The 21384-nt window shown below is 34.5% G+C and overlaps 2 protein-coding genes across 2 annotated transcripts; both read left to right on the top strand.

Annotated features, from left to right (window-relative positions):
* The first annotated feature begins 5310 nt into the window (after positions 1-5310).
* Positions 5311-12269, top strand: LOC133310582 (ruvB-like protein 1). Its single transcript, XM_061511535.1, has 12 exons — positions 5311-5440; positions 5775-5963; positions 6209-6340; positions 6452-6601; positions 6780-6935; positions 8041-8175; positions 8452-8517; positions 8601-8707; positions 11283-11382; positions 11478-11569; positions 11639-11708; positions 11809-12269. The coding sequence occupies exons 1-12, from the start codon at positions 5351-5353 to the stop codon at positions 11896-11898; spliced, it is 1377 nt and encodes a 458-aa protein (XP_061367519.1). The 5' UTR covers positions 5311-5350; the 3' UTR covers positions 11899-12269.
* Positions 12270-14836: 2567 nt separating this feature from the next.
* Positions 14837-15746, top strand: LOC133310572 (uncharacterized). The gene is made up of 3 exons (XM_061511519.1): positions 14837-15022; positions 15135-15275; positions 15539-15746. Exons 1-3 carry the CDS (start codon positions 14861-14863, stop codon positions 15698-15700), a joined length of 465 nt encoding a protein of 154 aa, XP_061367503.1. The 5' UTR covers positions 14837-14860; the 3' UTR covers positions 15701-15746.
* The last annotated feature ends 5638 nt before the right edge of the window (positions 15747-21384 follow it).

Raw genomic sequence — 21384 nt, 5'->3', positions numbered from 1 at the left:
CAAAGGGAATGTTGATATGCAATTTCTTGAATATATCCAGAAATATTTCATAATGCTGTTTTTGAGCATCTTTCTTAAACCTTTATGGATAAGGTGCCATTGCCCTCACATATTCTGGTTTCAGTTCAAACTTATTCTTTGCAACTGGTTTTTCCACTTCAGCAGGTTTTTCAATTTCTTTTTCTGGCTCACCTGCAGTATCCAGCTTATTTTCAGCTTCCACATTTATTCTCGGCTTTTCTGGAGCTGCTACCACTTTACCACTTCTAGTGGTGACAAACATACAATCATCCTTTGGATTGGTGACTGTGTTACTAGGGAAATTACCTGGAGTTCTATCAGCAACTTGCTTGGCCAGCTGGCCAATTTGATTCTCCAGATTTCTGATCGAAGCACTCATGTTTCTGGTATTAGCCCTAGTCTCTTCCATGAAAGCATTTGTGTTTTTGGTATAGGCTCTAGTCTCCTCCATAAAAGCATTGGAGTGTTGAGCCATTTGTCCAACTAACCTCTCCAAATCAGAAAGTTCCTTCTGTGGAATAGGAGGAGGTTGCAGAAAGTTGTTTGAACTATAATCAAGACCACCTCCTTGACCTCTCCTTTGAAAATTATTTTTGCCAGGAGAATTATGATTTCTTTGAAAATTTTGTTGGGGCTTCTGCTCATACCAAACCCCATTCACTTGCAACTGCTGTGGATTATCACCCATTAGAGTGGGACACTCATTAGACTCATGAGCTTCCTTACAATATTCACACATCACAGAAGTTGATTGAACCTTGGACACTTGCATTTTCTCAAATTTCTCATTCAAACTGTCAAACTTTTTGGACAACAGCTTTTGTTCAGCAAGCATAGCATCATTGGTTTCCAACTTTATTACTCCTTTTCTTGCCTGAACTGGGAAGCTCTCATTCTCATTTCTTGCAAGTTTCTTGATCAAGTCAATGACTTGCTCAGATGTACTCTGCCGAATAGAACCCCCAGCTGCACTATTAATCACCAATCTTGTGTCAGGAGAGATGCCATTAAAGAAAATTGCTACCTTTCTGTCATCATCTCCCTCATAGTGCGGACACTTCCGGATAAGTTCCTGAAATCTCTTCCAGGTTGCACACAGCGATTCTCCTTCAAGCTGACGGAAGTTTGTGATCTCATTTACCAGCTGGTTGTACTTCTCCATAGAAAAGAACTCGACAAAGAACTTTGTGGACAAGTCTTCCCATGTCATGATACTATTAGCTGGCTGCCTTTCTATCCATCTAAGAGCTTTTCCCTTAACAACAAAAGGGAATAATCGAAGCCTGATAGCATCGGCAGACACTCCATTGTGCTTGGTAGTGTCACAGATCATCAGAAATCGGTCTATGAACTCATGAGGATCTTCCTCCTCAGCACCAGAAAACTGAACCCTTTCCACCAAAGTAATCAAAGATGGCTTCAGCTCGAAATTGTTTGCCTCCACCGTCGGCCTGATTATACTTGAATTTGGCCTATTGAACACCGGAGTCAGAATGGTGTCCAACAATCTTGGAGGTGGGTCGTTTGCATTGTTGTTACCCGTCATTCCTTGTATTGGTTGTACAGGTACGTTCTTGAATTCTTCCCAAATTATCTGCTTGGCAACTTTCCTCATTCTTCTCTCAGTTCTTGCAATTTCAGAATCAATCACAAAGTCTGTAGGAGCAAGTCTACCTCGCATAAACTCTGGAAAAAAAAATAATTAGTAGCACCTGCAAACACAAAACAAGATAGAACAAAACAAAATAAAAATAAAAATCCAATCTCAAAGATCAACGGTTATTTGTAATATTGGAATTAACAATCCCCGGCAACGGCGCCAAAAACTTGATGCTCTCCGACAAGTATACCGATCGCACAAGTAATATAATGAGTAAGTAGAGTATCGTCTCCACAGGAATTGCAAATCAAGTACTACAATAACCAGTCCCCTTAAGTTGGAAAACTCGATTTGTTGTTTGGAAAAATTGCGAATTGATTTTGAGTAACAATAAGAAATAAAAGTAAAGACTTATTTTTGAATTTTTATTTAAGAGAAATAAAACAATATCAATGAGAATTGATTTTAAAAATATGAGAAAACATTGTAGCTAGAGCGCACTCACCTTGTGATCCCCACTTCTTACTTTGGATTGATTCACAATACTTATTTATAGAATTACTCGGATAAATTATTATCTAAGAATATTTATTAGTTAACCCTCAATTCCTTGCAAGGTTAACCCTTTAATGCCCAATTGGAACCCCAATTCCTTGCAATGTTCCTCATGGTATTAAGCAATGAACACAATAATTTAAGCATCCGCAATTAAATACACATCTATTACTAGCATGCATACCAATTGTTATCCTACCCCCTTTCAAGATCAAAACCCCAATATTCCTATCTAGGGTTTTAACCCTCAAACTATTCTCAACTATCAGATTGATCAGTTCTAATAAAGAAAATAGAAAATACGCACAAGGTAGAGACAAAGATAATTATATAAATGAGTAAAACTAAATCAATCCATCGTAACAAGGGTTCACATAGGGCTCGTGACCTTAACTACAATAAAAGATAACTAGCCAAGCATAATCATGGCTAAAAATAATCCAATATTCAAAAGCATAAAATTAAGGAGAAAAGAGAAGATGAACTTGATCCCCAGGAATCCCCTCAGAGCTCTGTCGTCGTCTCTCTTCAGAAGAATAGGTCTCAATGCCTAATTCTGTCATAGGGATCCTATTTATAAACCTCTTTTCCTTCTTCCAAAAATACCCTTCGCGCAGCACAATACTTCTTTCCCGCAAACCGGCGCCAGTTGGCGCCGGTGTGGCGCCAGTTAGCGCCATCTTCCTGCCCAATGTATGCTGCATTTCGGCGCTGGTTGGCTTTAGTTTGGGCGCCTAGTGGCGCCACTTCTTCTTCATTTTGGGCGCCTAGTGGCGCCATTTTCTTGTGAATTTGGGCGCCTATTGGCGCCATGGAATGGTGATGAATGTGGCTCCAGTTGGCGCCACTTTGGTGCCACTTAAAATTCTCCGTTGCAAAGTTCGTGATCCGGCGCGGGTGTGCGCCATTTTGGCGCAAACTTGCGCCAAGTCTCTGATCTTCTGTACTGTGCAACCTTTCCAATTCGGCGCTGGTCTGCGTCAACAGGCTTTTATAGTTTTCACTTCTTTTTCCTGTAAAAACACAACCAATAGGTGAGAAATATAATTGAAAAGAAAGAATCAATATAATTAGCAAATATGTAATTAAGTTGCTCTTTTATGACTCAATTCTTATCAATTTTAACACAGAAAATCACACTTGCCAGAGGCACATCACAAACCTAGCCCTATCTCCAGTTGAAGTTGTTCTATCAACTCTTAAGACTTTACCAATCACAGTTCCTAAATGATTCAAAAAAGGAAACTCACAATACTCTTGTGGAATACCTGGCAGGCGCACCCATGCAGCAACCTTATGAATGTTTTCCTTCTCTGGATCAAAGCAAGGCTCCCATGTCGTAGTTGCCAGGTAATGTCCCAAGATCACCCAAGGCCCTCCCGTAATCGCCAGATTCAGGTCCTCCAAGCAGCTGAATTGAATAGAGAAGAAGTCATTCCCTAGATCAGCTACAGTAATGCTACCCGTCTTAGCTAGAGAACTTCCAATCTTCGTTTCATGAACCCTACACCCAGTGGCGTATCCAGAAAATTAACGAAGAGTGGGCACTCAACAAGTTCATGTACTTATAGATCTAGGTCTGGTCTGGAACGCGACTTGCGAGCAGCTGTCGGCTGACTGGATCTGGTTTAGATCTAGATCTGGACGGATTGTGACTCAATTAGACCGATGATGGAGGAAGAAGCAAATGTTTCAACTTCCAATAACGGAGATTGAGATTTGAGAGGAGATGAATCAGTATGTATATGCAAATGATGGGTCGGGAACAGAGCTCTCTGCTGTTAGATTTGGATAATAAAGGTGGAGGAGAAAAAATACTCACGGGAAAATAAAATAGAAGGAGAAAAATTAAAGGGGCAGGATATCGTAACAACCAACTAGAATTACTACCAATCAATTTCACCGTGAGATCGATTATGTTGATCCAATAGTTATATTTATTTTTATCTTTGTATGGTTATTTGTATGGTTATGATCCCCATATTTAATGTAAAAGCATTAAATATGAGAAATCATAACCATACAAAAGTGAAAATAAATATAAAGTATCAAATATGGGGAATCATAACTATAAAAAGATGAAAATAAATATAACCGTTGGATCAACATAATCGATCTAACGGTGAAAATGATTGATAATAATATTAGTAGTAACCCTAATTAATTGTTATAATATCCTACCCCGAAATTAAATTTAAAAAACTTGAATTTTAACATAAGTGTATTTTTGTATTTTTACTCATATTTTAAGGGTGAGCACTTGCCCTCCTTCTCATCTACCTCCAGCCACCTCTGCCTACACCAATCCTCTTGCCCAGCAACTTAACAATCAAGGCGTTCTTCCATCGCAGACGCATGTGAGCTCTAGCTTCTCCATTGCTCTTAATTTCCACCCGTCCATCCTCTCTGACTAGTGTTTAAAAGCCCCACTCAGAAATAGTCCCCTGATTCGGATCGAGCGGATCCAGATCAGGATCCTCCTCCTCCATCAGCCAGGGTGATGCTTCGCCCGAAACACCATTCTCCATCCCTCTAACCTCCGCGAAGGACCTCTGCTTCTCAAGACCCTTTTCAACAGCTTGAAACTCATTTACCACTTCACGCATTCACCCTTCAGTCGGAATCTCATCACCATTCTTCGCACGCTTCGTGCTCTTCCTAGTCATGCACAATAAATCAGAGTGATTCTCCTTCAAATTCCCCATTGAAACAACAAGTTCTTAGAATAGAAACCCTAACAGACCAAAAAATTTTCGCGCGCCTAACTAACCCATCTTTTTAATAAGGTGTCGCTTCTTTTTTTTTTTTTTTTTTAATAAGGCTAACCCATCTCATCATAGTGACTTTAAATGTGTTGGCCCGTTTTATCATCTAATTGTTACAGTGTTTTTTTTTTTTATTCTTAAGTCATGGTTTTGGGCTGTTTTTGTCTGTGCGGTGCGTTTTCTCGTTTCTTGGTATCTGGCAAGTGGTGTCTACCGATGAGGCCGAACCCCATATGGCAAGCCCATACAAGCTCGATTTAAGTCGTAAAGAAAGGCCGTTTGATTTATCGGGCTTGGGTTAGCCCACGTCTTGGCCAAGTGATAATTGTTGAATTCATGTTACAACCGCTCTCTGCTTCTCTACGCTGCAAAGTGAAAACCTTAGAGAGAGAGAGAGAGAGAGAGAGAAATGGAGAAGATGAAAATAGAAGAAGTTCAGTCGACGACGAAGAAACAGCGTGTTGCTACCCACACTCACATCAAAGGCCTAGGTCTTGAGGTTCCTTCTCTTCCCCTTACTCTTATTCTTATTCTTCTATTGTGGGGTTTTAATTGCATGAAAAATAATTGCAAATTTTTTAAACTGTTTATAGGTCCTTCCTTATTGTCATAGATTTTAAGCTTGTAGGTCGAAGTGGAACTCTTTTGCTTATAGTGACCAACAACACAAAATCATGCTCTGCTCAAATGTTATGACTTATGAATGCTTCAATTTTAAGAGACTTAAGTGAAAAATTACATTTTTATTTATTTATTTATTTTGGTTTGATTATTGTTTAGGCGAGTCTAGGTTGTGATATAGGTGATGTTGTTGATGTATTTGTATTGTTTAGGCAAGTGGAAGAGCATTGCCTTTTGCTGCTGGTTTTGTGGGACAAGCAGAGGCAAGAGAAGCGTCGGGTCTTGTGGTTGACATGATACGCCAGAAGAAGATGGCTGGCCGGGCACTCCTTCTCGCCGGACCGCCCGGAACCGGCAAGACTGCTTTAGCTCTTGGGATAAGTCAGGAGCTTGGAACAAAGGTCTCCTACCAACAACTCATTCTTGTATTTTAATTTGTTTTCTCTTTGTGACCTATGAAGGGGAGGTCACAATTTGATTCGTGTAATTAGCCTCTTACAAAATGTAATGTAAAGCTGATTACTATACTGTATACACCATTACACCCTTTGCTAGACCCTGCGTAGAGCAGGATCTTTATAGCACCAGGTCGTATTGTGTTTGTGACCCATCTTGCTAATGCTAATAAATTTATATGACTCTGCAGGTTCCGTTCTGCCCAATGGTTGGCTCGGAAGTATACTCATCAGAGGTAAAGAAGACTGAGGTCCTTATGGAAAATTTTCGACGGGCTATTGGCTTACGTATCAAGGAAAATAAGGAAGTATATGAAGGAGAGGTGAGTTTGTTGTAATTCACATGTTAAAATTGGGATGAGATTGTTGTTTGCTTTTCCCTCTACATATTATTGTTCATATCAAGTCCTGATGTGTTGCTTTTCTTGTGTAAGGTAACTGAGCTCTCTCCAGAAGAAACCGAGAGCGTAACAGGTGGTTATGGTAAAAGTATTAGCCATGTGATAATTGGATTGAAGACGGTGAAAGGAACCAAGCAACTGAAGTTGGATCCCACTATATATGATGCTTTGATTAAGGAAAAGGTGAGGTCTCTAATTTTCTTGCTTTCCACTTACTGCTGTCATGTTTCTCTGTGTGTGTGTGTGCTCTTGTGCGTAAGAAGTTTTTTTTTTGGTAGGATGCTGTTTTAATTTTAAAGCTGTGTAATATTTGTGTCGACCAATCTGATATTTTGATTTGGGATTTCTGCATAATGTGCAGGTAGCTGTAGGGGATGTTATATATATTGAGGCAAATAGTGGGGCTGTGAAAAGGGTGGGCCGAAGTGATGCTTTTGCTACAGAGTTTGACCTTGAAGCAGAGGAGTATGTTCCACTTCCTAAGGGAGAGGTTCACAAAAAAAAGGAGATTGTTCAGGTATTTGGCTTGAAGATCGATTTTTTTTTTTTTTTATGTAATGCCTCTATAGACTATAGATATGCTAGTTTTAAATCCCGATATTTGATCGTACTTGAAACTTAAATTGATGTCCGGTTTCATGTCTAAATTTAATTGTTTTTTTCAATATCATCACATCTATAATCTATTTCAAGGTGATCTGTAACTGACCCCATGTAGATGATAACATACTTAGGATGTAGTTTGTTCGGGTGACGTTTCAATTGTTCCCTAGCCAACATTTTGTTTATATATTGAGAGTTTAAGCAATACAAGGAGCTGATATATTTCACCGTTGAAAGAAAGTTTTCTATCTTTATTTTCACTTTTTTTTTTATTGTTTATTGCTATTTTTGTTTAATTTCTAGTTTAAAAAAAAAAAAACCATTCCCCGTTAAACCCGACTAGCGAGTGTGGGGTGGAGGTAATCCTTGCACGCAGTCCTACCCTTGCATAATTGCAAAGATGCTGTTTCCTGAATTCGAACCCATGATCCTTCAGTCATAAAGGAACAGTTTTACCACTGTTCCGGTTCTCCTTTGTTTAATTTCTAGTTATTTATATATTTTTCCTTTTAATTTTCTTTTTATCCTTTTTTTTTCTGTTCGTTTGGTTCTTTCTTCTTTCTTTTTTTTTCCCTCAATCTTTTCATACTTTTCATTTGGGATAAAAGTGATAATGTTGATTGTAGAGGAACAAGCCTGGAGGCAGTGTATCAAACCACCTTAAGATGTCACTCTGTAAATCCTCTAAATTTAACTTGGAGTAGCATCTACTTTTAGTTCATTCATTCTGTTGCGATTGTCTAATTTTATTGCAATTATTAAATTGAAACCATGTCATGAGGGGGACATGGAGTACTTCAAGCAAAATTTCCGTGGACATCAGAATGTTTTTCTTGTAGATTTCAATTTTAGAGGAGATAAATCTTTTGAATTTTATTTGTTTTCAGAATAAATATCTTTTTGGAAAACAGTTTTAAATAAAAATAGTCAGGGGTCCAGATTCTTTGAGAATGTGCTTTAGGCATTGGCTATATATTACTGATTTGTTATTGTGATTTGGATTGTTTTTGTTCTTAAAGGATGTAACCCTACATGATCTGGATGCTGCCAATGCACGACCTCAAGGTGGGCAAGATATTCTGTCTCTTATGGGTCAGATGATGAAACCCAGGAAAACTGAAATCACTGACAAGTTGAGACAAGAAATTAACAAGGTATTGTCATAACTTGTGATATATGTTTGTATTTTTTTGTTTAATTAGTCATGGATGGTAAATTAAGGGTATAAAATGTGAGCTTTTTTCTTAGCAATTTCCTCTTACTTTCAGTTGTCCTTGAGAATATTACTTAATCTTTTGGATGTTTTATGCCTCGAATTGAAAGTGATGATTAACAAAGTCATACTTTTGACCAAGAAACCAAAGGAAAAGAGGAGGATAATACCAAGTGGGTAACTTAAATGCTTACTAATATGTTTATGTTGGTGACAGGTTGTCAACCGATATATTGATGAAGGTGTAGCAGAGCTTGTCCCTGGAGTTTTGTTTATTGATGAGGTTGCTGTTATCATCTTTCTCACCAACTAATGTTTGCGTTTCTATTGCTTTTAATTAATCAATTTTTCAATGCTTCTTTGCAGGTGCATATGTTAGATATGGAGTGTTTTTCCTATTTGAATCGTGCTTTAGAGAGCTCACTATCTCCAATAGTAATCTTTGCTACAAATAGAGGAATATGCAACGTAAGGTATGATTAAACTAATCTTGCTTTTAAAGAAGTTTTGGCCCAGTGTTAAAGTTGAGAAATCAAATGAATGAAATGTGATAATTGATAGCCAGTCATTCTTCATGCGTTATTACCTTATCAGGCATTGCCATGGTTCTTTATTTTGTTAATTAGTGTTTCAGATTATCTCCTTCATATTGACTTTAACTTTGTCATATGACTTTTGTGCATCAACATCAACATCAACAACACCTTTATCCCAAATTAATTGGGGTCGGTGGTAGATGAACCCACATGAAAGATACAAAACGGTTGAAAAAAAAATAAAAAAAAAAAAAAGAAAGTAAAAAAGCCAAAAATAAATAAATAAAAATAAACAAATAAAATAAAAATATAAAATAAGATAAAATAAAATAACAATATATGTATAAATAAATAAAAAAGGGACCATCTGGAACATAGGAATAACAGCGGGTCTGACCCTCCACCATACTTATAGCTTTTCTCCATTCCGTTCTAAGACATACTGTCCGCCAATCTATATCCCACTCCATTAAATCTTGTTTTACTATTTTCCCCCAAGTAAGCTTCGGCCTACCTCTGCCTCTTTTTGTGTTGAGCTCTTGGTAACAAACTTCTGTTCTTACAGGAGCATCCATGGGTCTTCTCATCACGTGCCCAAACCACCTCAATCTATGTTCTCTCATCTTCTCGGCTATCGGTACTACTCCGACCTTTCGTCGAATATCTTCATTTCTTATCTTATCCATCCTTGTGTAACCACACATCCACCTTAACATCCTCATCTCTGCTACTCCCATCTTATGCTCATGTTGCCTATGTGCTGGCCAGCATTCTGCTCCATATAGCATTGCCGGTCTTACTGCCGTTTTATAGAATTTTCCTTTTAACTTCAGGGGGATTTTGCGGTCACACAAAAATGCAGATGCACTGCGCCATTTCATCCACCCTGCTCTGATTCTGTGATTTACATCCTCATCAATCTCTCCACCGTTTTGTAAAATGGAGCCCAAGTATTTAAAAGCATCTTTTTTGGGTACCTCTTGACCATTTAGATGCACAGGTTCTTGGTCCTCATCTCGTACCAGAGAAAACTCACACTTCAGATACTCAGTCTTGCTTCGACTTAATGTGAATCCTCTGGATTCCAATGTGCTTCTCCACAATTCAAGTTTTCTATTAACACTCTCCTTGCTCTCATCAATAAGCACAATATCGTCTGCAAAAAGCATACACCATGGCACTTCCTCTTGAATATCTTTTGTTAGTTCATCCATAACTAAGGCAAAGAGGTAAGGACTTAGAGCCGACCCTTGGTGTACACCTACCGTGATAGGAAAATAACTTGATGATCCATTACAAGCTTTTACGCATGTAGTAGCCCCATCATACATATCCTTGATTGCCTTTACATACTTTAATGAAACCTTTTTCTTCTCCAGGACCCACCATAAAACTTTCCTTGGAACCCTATCGTATGCTTTCTCAAGGTCTATGAACACCATATGCAAGTCCTTTTTCTTTTCTCGGTATCTTTCCATTAGTTGTCGCATCAAGAAAATTGCTTCTATGGTACATCTTCCTGGCATAAATCCAAATTGATTTACAGAAACCTTGGTATCTCTCCTCAAGCGATGTTCAATAACCCTCTCCCACAACTTCATAGTATGGCTCATTAGCTTAATGCCTCTATAGTTTGAACAATTCTGTATATCTCCCTTGTTTTTGTAGATAGGCACAATCATACTTTTCCTCCATACATCAGGCATCTTATTCGTCTGGAGAATCTTATTAAAAAGATTGGTCAACCATTTTATTGCCACATCCCCCAGGCCTCTCCACACTTCAATAGGGACACCATCAGGCCCTAAGGCTTTATTAGTCTTCATCCTCTTTAAAGCCTCCTTAACTTCATGTGTATTAATTCTGCGTACAAATCTTCTATTCATATCATCACACGCATCCTCTAAGTCCACCTCGCTTGTATCTCCATCCCCATTATACAGCTTGTTGAAGTATTTCAACCATCTTTCATTTACATCTTCATCTCTCACCAGAAGTTTTTGATTTTCATCCTTGATGCATCTAACTTGGGTGAGGTCTTTACTTTTCTTATCCCTTATCTTTGCAAGTTTATAAATACCTCTTTCACAATCCTTGCTCCCAAGATTTTTATACAACTCGTCGAAAACCTTGCCTCTAGCTTCTCGCACTGCTTCTCCCAAGATTTTTTTCTCGCACTGCTTTCTTTGCATTTTTTATGTGATGAACCTATATGACTTTTGTGCATGTGATTGGAAAAAATTTAAAGGTAAACCTCTGTGGTTGTGGACCCTTGTTGACGTTTAGGGTTTTAGTTTTATTCTTAATATACATAAATTAATGTAAATTTAAGTCAATTAGTCTTCGGTGCTCTTTGCATGTCTTATAAGACACCTAATAATGTTGGATTTTTAGAGTATCTCAATGGGCCATGTCTATTTTCATGATTTGTTGAGGCATGTAAGTTCCTTAAAACGGGTGATTATATTGATTAGTAGTTAGACTGATATGGTTTCATTTTCATTATTTACAGAGGGACTGATATGACCAGTCCTCATGGCATACCAGTTGACCTATTGGATCGGTTGGTCATCATTCGAACACAGACCTACGGTCCTGCTGAAATGATACAGGTAATGGCTTTCATCTTTCTTTTGAATACCCTTTTAATGTGTCAAACTCATATGTTTGGATGTACTAAAATACTTGCTTCTTACCTGTGGGACAGATTCTAGCTATCCGTGCACAAGTAGAGGAACTGGTTGTGGATGAGGAAAGTTTAGCTTTCCTTGGGGAGATTGGACAACGGACATCTTTAAGGTCTTCATTCTAGATTGGCTATTCTCGAATGTTTTTCTTTACCATGTTACTTACACTTGTTGCTTACAGGCATGCGGTTCAGCTTTTATCACCTGCAAGCATTGTTGCAAAAATGAATGGCCGAGACAACATCTGCAAGGTAATTACAATATTGGATCATTGGATGTCAGGCACTTGAAATAATTTTACTACATCCTTATCTTAATGAGTTTTTATTGTTATCATTACTATTGTTATAGGCGGATCTCGACGAAGTTTGTTCACTCTATCTAGATGCCAAGTCATCAGCCAAGCTACTTCAAGAGCAGCAGGAAAAATACATCTCATAATATTATTTTCAAACCGTTGCAAAGGCTATTGCTTGGGTTTGAATTAGAACTGGTTTCCTTGTTGCTTCTCTACTTTGTCTCCTGCATGGCTGGGGTAATTGGTTCAAAGAAAACATCCGGATATTATTGATGGTAGCAGGAACCTGAGATAGAGAACCTGACTCGTTGGATTGGATAACATTATGGCATGGTTAAAGTGTGCAGTAATATGTTGCTGAATTCATGATTTTGGGATTATTTTTCATCATATTTTTACAACTGGAAACGGAAAGGCAACATGGAAAATGTAATGAGGTGGATTATTTACTATATGTTTTCCCTTTTGTTTTTTCTTTTGCTTTTCTAAATCTAGTTTTGTTTATAATGATCTTTCCTTTTATACGTTTCTTCTACAAATTCATTGGCTTTTATCCTGTGTTCACTCTACTTGTCCATGTCGATGTTCCTGTCTGATGAACCGGTCAGTGCATCTAACTTCGCAGTCTGCCCACTTGGACTTTGAACGCTAGTTCTGGATTCTTGTGGACTTAAGAATTGTTTGTTTGTGCATTGTTTTTTAAAGAAAAAAGTACTTTTTTAAATTAAAAAGCGTGTTTGGAAAAGAAAAAACTCACGGTAATTTGATAAGTTTTTTGAGAAATATTAAATAAAAACTTTAAACAAGTTTTAATGTTATTTCGATAGCTAAAAGGAACAGTTTTTTTTTTTTTTTTTTTTTTTCAAGTTATATCATGCATGAAAATATATATTTTTCTTCTTAAACTTATCCAGACCTTTTTAGTATTAAGACAAAGTGGATGTTTAAGTATTACATAGAGGTTAAGATCAACGGTGTTGGCAACTTCGACTGTTACAGAATGTAACAAATAGTTGGCGTTTCAAAATGTTAATACAAGCTTATAAAATTGGACAGGTGTGTAAAATTTAGTAAGCATTTCGCAAAAATGTAAGCTAAGACTGTCATCTTCATGTGAGTGCTAGTTTATTTCAGTAAAAAAATTGATAATAATTATGAAGATAGCCAAGCATCCTTTTACAATTTTATTTTTTTTACAAATTACAATAAAATTTATAAGAGTTTGTAAACAAAAAATTTATAAATATAACCTTCTCCTATGAAGATAATATTTATATTTTAAGAAAAGTTCATAAACTCTCATGGGTTTATTTTTTTATCACTTACACTTTATATTTTTATTTTATTTTTTTTATTAATTACTCCTCCATGATTTTTTTCAATCCAAGTCTCATTTTAACACCGTTAATAATTGAGCTAACTTGTCCATTTCACAATCCCATCATAAGATTTTATTGCTTGCTTCAGGTACTACCAATATAGTCCAAATCGAGTTTCTACGTAGAAACAGAAGAGGGTGGTAAAAACGTAAATCGAAAAAAAGGAGACGAAACGTAAAAAATTTATTATTTAAGGTAAAATAGTAAAAATCGAAAAAAGATACAAAATAATATATATATATATATATATATATATGTGCATGTAATTTTTTTTTTTATGCATGTAATTTTTTTTTTCATTAGTCACTACTCAAAATTTAATAAACAACTTTATGTTTGAAAAATATAAGTCACATAACTATATAAGACATAAGTCTAAAAACATTAAAAGAGAAAATTAAATTTAAAATATGAAAAATAGATTTTTTTAAAAATAAAAAATAAGAAAATTGAGTTTAAGTAAAAATGATAAAAACGTAAAATCTTGTGTTTCTACCATTTTTATGTTTCTACATGCGTTTTTACCTGTTTTTTAATAATTATATTTTTATATTGCGTTTCTACGTTTTTAGATTAGTTTTTGATAAAAATGAGTGCTACTAACTCGAATATACAAAGGCCAAAAGTTTCAAGTAACGAGACACATCTTCTCAAATGTTAGTTGACTGAAAGTCCTAGTCTACCTACTATGAACCAGAAAGGGAAGACAAGAACGGTTCTTTTGTTGTGATGATGCATTATTTATCACTAGGCTCGTATCACGGATTAATTCACAGTGGCAACTTTCTCAACCTTTTGATAAAATACTTGGAGAAACACAACCAGAAAACATTTACCAGCTTCCTAGAAGTATGGCATGTTTCATTATATGAGGGTTGATCAATCATGGAAAACAGTTTTTACGTTGTTTTAGGATTCTAATGCAATGGTTTTTTTTTTTTTTTTTTTGAGTTATTTCATGGTTTGAAATATTTCCTCAAAATTATAAAGAATATGCAACTGCACATTCAACTTTGGGTACAAATCACATGTTTTTTTATCATAGCTGAGAGCAAATGATCAGCTTTTGAGGGAAGAAAGAAAAATATCTACCATAAAAGATACTCCAAAATTTGTGAATATGCCTCTGACCATCTATCTTAGTGCAAATCATAGGGGTGTAAGTTATAAAAGAGTAAACCACAAAAGGTTTATTAACTTTTTCCTTAGACAGAAATATCAAACACATTTACTATACTATATTGGCCTAGATGACCCACACTCTTAGATCACTCAAAAGTAAGTGTTACTTAGAAAATGGTATATTGGAAGGTTACTTAGAATATTCCTATCAATGTCATTTTAATTGCATGCTGGCCATCTATATATTGATATTCTTGACATTACATATAGTTACAATCATATTAATAAGAGACGTGATCTTATATTAATAAAAGACAAGAGCAATTCCTTTGTGGCCTCAATGAATGCTGGCTGACATGTGAAGATTGCGTAAACAAGATTCTTAAATCTTAACTTTGCAATCGATCAGTGGAAATGACCAGGTAAAAAAGCCATGAGTTTACTATTTGAGTATTTTAAGTATTGTCTTGGGACATAAGTTTTGTGACTTAGTCAAAAGACAACGTTGAACCGTCACTCATATAATATAACCTGAAGAAATTAAGAGTAATGAAATGAAAGATTCTCTGACAATCTAGTTTCTGGGGATGCTTGAGAAAGCAAGATGGAAGACTCGAGTCTTGAAGTAGCCCTGAAATGGATAAAAGACCTTGCAGATGGTACTATTGGTCATGAGATAGAGACAATAACCGCAAGGGGTATCCGTGTTGTAAAGGCACATAAAGGTTCCCTCCTTTGTGACTTCATCATACACAACGGCTTGTTGGTAATAATAATCTGATTTTACTTAATTAAAAGCATTTTATCTTTCCCTTTCATTTAAGCTTTGTTGGTTATATATGTCCATGACAATTGTTGCTTTATATGTTTAATTATAGGATGAAAATGAAAATTGGCATGTGGGTGCAATAGCAACATTAGTTGACATCATTGGCAGCACTGCCTCCTACTCCTTTACTTCATATAAATATGTCACTATTGATTTCAGTATATCATACTACTCAACGGCAAAGGTTCAGGTAGTCTTCTACTTATCTTGACGGTTAGAAAAGTATAAAATCATTAACGTAACTTCACCCAACAATTTAAGTTTTTGGGTTGAATTAGTTCTTTACATGATATTTGAACTTAAGCTGTTGGGTGAAGTTACATTAATAATTTTATATTTCTTTAACATTGACATTTCAATATCTTTGTTATTTGTGAAATATTTGTAATCTTCAGTCCAAATGTTAATTTCCCTGATCAAATTCATTCACTCTAATTTATATTTTAATAACAGGAAGAGGTTGAAGTAGAGGCAAAGGTTATAGCAAAGAAGGATGAATTGACTTCTGTGATTGTGCAAGTTAGGAAAAAGGAGAATGGTGAATTGATTGCTCTTGGAAAGCTATGGATGGCAGTTGCTAGAATGAATGCAAGACAACAGGCTAGTAAACTCTAACATCTTAATTTGGTGCTTGAATATAAGACCCTCGGAGAGCAATTTCAGTGCTTCCTTTACATATTGTTCATGGAGATTCTGTTTTCCCCCTATCATATTAAAATAAACCGTTTCAATCAACCTCATTTCTATTGATATTAGCATTGGACTCTTAATTAGTTATATGTAAGACCTATATTTATTGATCAAGCATTTCCTTATGTATATATGATCCTTCTTATATGTAATTGTAACGATACGAAATTATTAAATTAAATAAAAAAAATAACATGGTGTCCCGGGCTAACAAGCTGTCACCCAATTTTTGCTATAACCATAATATTTGAGTTCAAATTATTACACGTTTAATATAAAAAAAAATAGATTTGGATCCTCTCGTATTATTTGATTTCAACCACTCATTTTTTATTCATTGATAATGAGATAAGAGAGAAAATAAATATAATTTTTAAATGAGTGGTTGTGATCTAATAACATGATCATATGATCACTTTTTCACATGAGAGGATCTAAATTAAAAAAAATAGTAAAAGGTTATTAATGATAAAGTGAGACAATTTCACTTTATGAAGATTATCAATAATTACCAAAAGCATGTTACTTACACACGGTTCGAATATAGACTTAATGCCAAGAAAATAACAATACATGATTTAATGTGTGATAGTGCAATTCATATGGAAATTGCTTCTTGCCGTAACATACATTAGATTGTAGAGAAATAATAAAAAAAAAAATCTTTTCCTTCTTGTCGTTTTCACATAATAAAATACTGCAAAAGTCTTATTTTGCGTCTTCCACTTGTTCACTCTCGTTAGCTTAGTTATCCGGGTTTTTTTTTTTATTATGATCCCGGCCCATATCACTTTTTGTGGTTCTTTCTTATTTTTGATAAAATTTTATTTCATTTATACCTTTTTCTTTTTTTCAAATTTCCTCTCCATTTTTTTTATTCTATATTTAGAAAAGGACCTCTTGAGCCAGGACCACAACAAACAACCTCGTTATTCAGTGCTGTCGATTACATTTCAGTGAAACAAAATCCCCTTTTGTTATTTATTTATGGGAAAAGTATCTATCCTTTTAAAGGATATAATCATATGTCATTTTAGATCCTAACCGTTGATTTTTGTCCATTAATGATTATAATTTATTGGGTCAAACTTAATGGGCAAAACTTATTATTAATTAATTAATAATTTTAATCCAATAAATTATAACCGTTGAGGGACGAAAATCACGATTAAAATCTAAAATGATATATGATTATATCCTTTAAAAGGATAGATCTAAAATAAACATAACGATATACTCACAAAATTAATTGAAAGAAAAGTATAACTTTCGAACCTACACTTCAGCCATGTAAAGTGGTAACAATTATATTTCCCTTATATTATAATATTTGAACCCCTAGACTTAAAATAACGTTGGGCACAATCAGCTACAGCGTCCTCTGCTGTTTTTGCATATCCTTGCTTATCGTTTACAACAAAAAATGCTAATTTCTGCAATGCAACATAAAATTTGTAAGGAAAACAAGAATTGCACTAAATAATGGTGTCAAATATATGCAGGTGAGAGCTGAAAAAGAAAGAGGAGAATATGTGTAGGAGAATGTCCTTTCCTGACATAGAACCACCGAGACTAGGGCAACTTTGAGAAAGATAAAGAAAGAGAAAGAAATACTTAGGGCAACTTTGAGAAAGACAAAGATGAAAATAAGAGTGGGAAAAGAAATTGTGGAGTGTAACACGCGGGAATGAAAAAAAAATGGGAGGGTGAAATTAAATTTTATCAAATAATGTTTTTGGAGCATATAATTTTGGAGCATAAATTTCACCAAAATACTATTAAAAGAATTTATAGTTATAATTTTTTTATATTTAAAGGAATTTGTGTTTTACCTTTTAAAGAATTTAAAAATATTATATTTTATAGTGAGATAAACAAAAATCATGATAAGAAAAAGTGAGAGATATTTAGTTAAATATTGAATAAAAAAGTTTCTACCAAACAAAAAATATTAAATAAAAAAGTAGGGAGCTATTAATCTTATGTAGTGAAACAAAGTAGTGGGTTCCATAATTTTTTTTTTTTTTTTAAAATGGGCACAAGATTTCATGAGTGTGCAACTCTTATGATAAAAATCTCCTTTACACGAGGTGACAAATATTTATGAGGCATTATATTTACTCCACATATGTAAACCGTATAATAAAAATGATTAATAAGTTAATTTCAAAATATTATGATAACTAATTTAAATAGGTTAAAGAATTTTTGTATTGGGTATAAACCACATAATGAGCCATAACTGGATCGTAAATAGGGAGCTACAGCGCCAATGCACGGTGAAGTGCGTAAAAAGTTGAGCTAAGTTACTTAATAGCATGTTTGGCCAAAAAAAAAATTGAATTAGTGCGCAAAATAGCGTGCTTCGACTAGCAAAAATCAAATTGAAGCGCTATAGCGTGCTTGAACAGAACAAACTAGGTACATTTGTTCACTTTAGTGCACTGAAGCACGCTCTTCCAAATAAAAATTCTCATATTAGTTTGCTGATGGGTGCTTTAACGTGCTCTTCCAGTAATCTAAGTGGTTGATTCGCTCCTTTTTGCTTACTCGAAGTCCTTCTAGGTTCATCCTTGCTCTTACTAAATTCAACTCCCCTACAAAAATAACAAATATTAATCAAATATGTCACAGTAACATGGTTAAAATTGCTTTCCCTAGCCAAATAACTCAAAATTTTCATGCTCTACGCTTGATTTGAGAGTTAATTATTTTGATATTAGTCTTATAAAATATGATAACCAATGAGTTTATCAATATTTTCTATTGGTGAGTGATCGAGATTTCATCTCTGAATCCATTCATATTAAAAATATTTTTTTCGTCTTTTATCCACACTTTTCTAGTTGTCACGACAAGTTAGATTAACCATCCTTCATATATTTCTTCCCACATAAATCACGTATTGTAATTTTTTTTAATAGAAATATCCAATGTAGATAATGTAGCAATAACACTTAAATATAATTTTAGTCCCTAAATCTTTCCCAATTTGGGACAAATTATTTTTCGTTTTTTATCTCTATTAAGGATGGATTGTTCAGTTTTTCATCCCTATTAGAGACGGATTTTTTCCATCCCTAGTAGGGACGGATTTTGGAACGGATTTTCGAAACAATATCCTAATCCTATCCCGAGCTGGGACGGACAATATTCCGTCCTTATTAGGGACAAAATTAGAGACAGATTTCAAAAATTGAAAGTTTTCTGCCCCTAATTCCATCTCTAATAAAAACAGAATATTTTTTCATCTCAAAATCCATCCCTAACAGGGACGAGATATTTTTTCATCTCAAAATCCGTCCCTATTAAAGACAGAACTTATTTCATAGCTAATTTTGTCCCAAATAGGAACAAAATAATTTTTTCGTCTCTAAAGCCGTACCAATTTGGAACGGAATATTTTCCTTCTTTAAATTTCGTCCCTTATTCATACTTTTTTAGTAGTGACACTAACTTTGGAGGGGTCCACAATAATTAAATGGAGTGATTATTTTTAGCATTAGCAAACAAGAGTAGGTAACAAGTAAGAAAAAGAAATAATATTCATAGACGAAAAAAGATGACCAGTGGATTGACTAGTGCCTTCAGTTTATAATATAGAGAAGTCAGAAGCGAGGGGGATGACGAGGAGGTTGAGCTTGATAGCGGTCACCGGTAAAGTGATTGAGATTGAGAACAAATACGACAAAGTATTTGATCGTCCAACTGCTCAAATTGCTTTTTTTCTGATTTTCTCGATAGCAAGATGATAGTTCTTGTTGGTGGGTGCACAATATGATAAACGTATAAGATAGTACTTCAGTTGACGGATTAGAGTTGATGGAGATGAGAATATATATTCGATTATACCTACGTTTATAAAAAAAAAATTTACTTTTATACCGGCCCCTCACATATATAAAAGTGTATTTTTTTTCTCTTGGCATAGCCCCGGATAGGTTCCACACTTTTTATGTGTGTACAGCAGATAATTTTATCTTCTACAACGTAAGAAATATATGAAATATAGAAAAATGTTAAATAAACTAGAAAAATAAATATAAAAAATTATATTTATTAATTAGTCCTTTATTTTTTTAATTTGTTTCCCCTCTTTAATGTAATTAATTATTAAACATTTATCTACCAAAAAAAATTATTAAACATTTATGCAAAATTAAAAAAATTTGCTGATAATCATAGTTCACCAAATTTGTTTTGCTGATAATGATAACTCTTACAAACAGATAAATAGGCGTATTTTATGCTACGAGATGATAAAGAAAAAAAAAACACTTTTCAATATTTCTTAAATAAATGAGAAATATTTCATATAAATTAAATATTAATCTCATACAATAGGAGAGAAATCCTCTTGTGTTATAGAGACAACCATATGTAAAACCCTCTCACCTATAAAAAGAAAAGAAAAAAAGCAACGCGAAAATATAAGAAATGTAATGTGTACCTATGATGCACTGACACGGGATACGGAACACGACACGACACACCGACACGTTAATTTTAAAAAATATCATATTTTGACACGTTTTAATATTAAATAATATTTTTAATATATATAATATAATTTATATTTAATACATATAACAACCCATAATATATATAAGTCATATAATCAATCAAATATTCAAATTTTATAACATAAATATAAAAAAAAAAAATTCGTACCTTTTTAATTTTTTATGTCAAATTTCATAACAGACAAAAATTGATTTATAAATTATTTTTTTATGTTTAATTAATAAATTAAAATCAAGACCTTAAAAAAAAAACGTGTCAGATGCGTGTCGGAGCGTTAACCGCGTGTCGGAAGTTGATTGCGTGTCAAAAAAACGTGTTAAAGAGTTGACCACGTGTCCTAAAATGTTGACCGCGTGTCGGTGTCCGACATGCAAATTTTGTAAAAATGTGTACAACAAAAAAACACTTGCGAACAATATGAGAATATACTTTCCCATTAAATATAGACCTCGCTAACAGATGTAATAAAGATAACGTTAATAAATCAAAATTAAATAATTAATGTAATATGTACTTAACATATGTTAATGAATTTTTTTAATACTTTTGTCATATAGGACCCGTATTTGAAGAATGAAATTGCAGTTGGGTTGATGGATGGTCAGAAGTTTGTAGAATAGATTTGAGTTGAGTTTAGCAACTTAAAATTTTCTAAGTTGGAGTTCATTTGGATAAGAAAAAAAAATGTTAATACAGTATAACAGTACCCCAAAAAAGTGATGTAAATACTAATACAAACATAGCCATGTAAATCATTTTATGTTGTAGCAGCCAAGTGAAGCAGCACACATAGTTTCCCTTCACTTTAACAGTTTAAAATTTAAATTGCCAAATACATTAACACCTTTGAGTCTTGGAATTGAACACCAGCAGGATGCAAAAAGTTGCATGGTCCATGCAGATCATGCTTTGGATTCGCTCCATTCTTGTAATGTCGGGGTTGCGACTCCAATATTTTTCATGTCAAACGCATTGGCTGAACCCCTCAAATGTTTGTCATTATTACCATCTAATGAACTTTGATCATCCTAAAATTAATTCTGAAAAAATACCAAATCTATCTGCCTTGAGGGACTAATTCCATG

The sequence above is a fragment of the Gastrolobium bilobum genome, unplaced genomic scaffold (genome assembly GCF_033153095.1).
Source record: "Gastrolobium bilobum isolate Gb01-03AN ecotype WA unplaced genomic scaffold, APGP_CSIRO_Gbil_v1 utg9634, whole genome shotgun sequence".
In the NCBI taxonomy this organism is placed as follows: domain Eukaryota; kingdom Viridiplantae; phylum Streptophyta; class Magnoliopsida; order Fabales; family Fabaceae; genus Gastrolobium; species Gastrolobium bilobum.
Note: the sequence above shows the minus strand (reverse complement) of the source record. Positions and strands in the feature narration are given on the sequence as shown.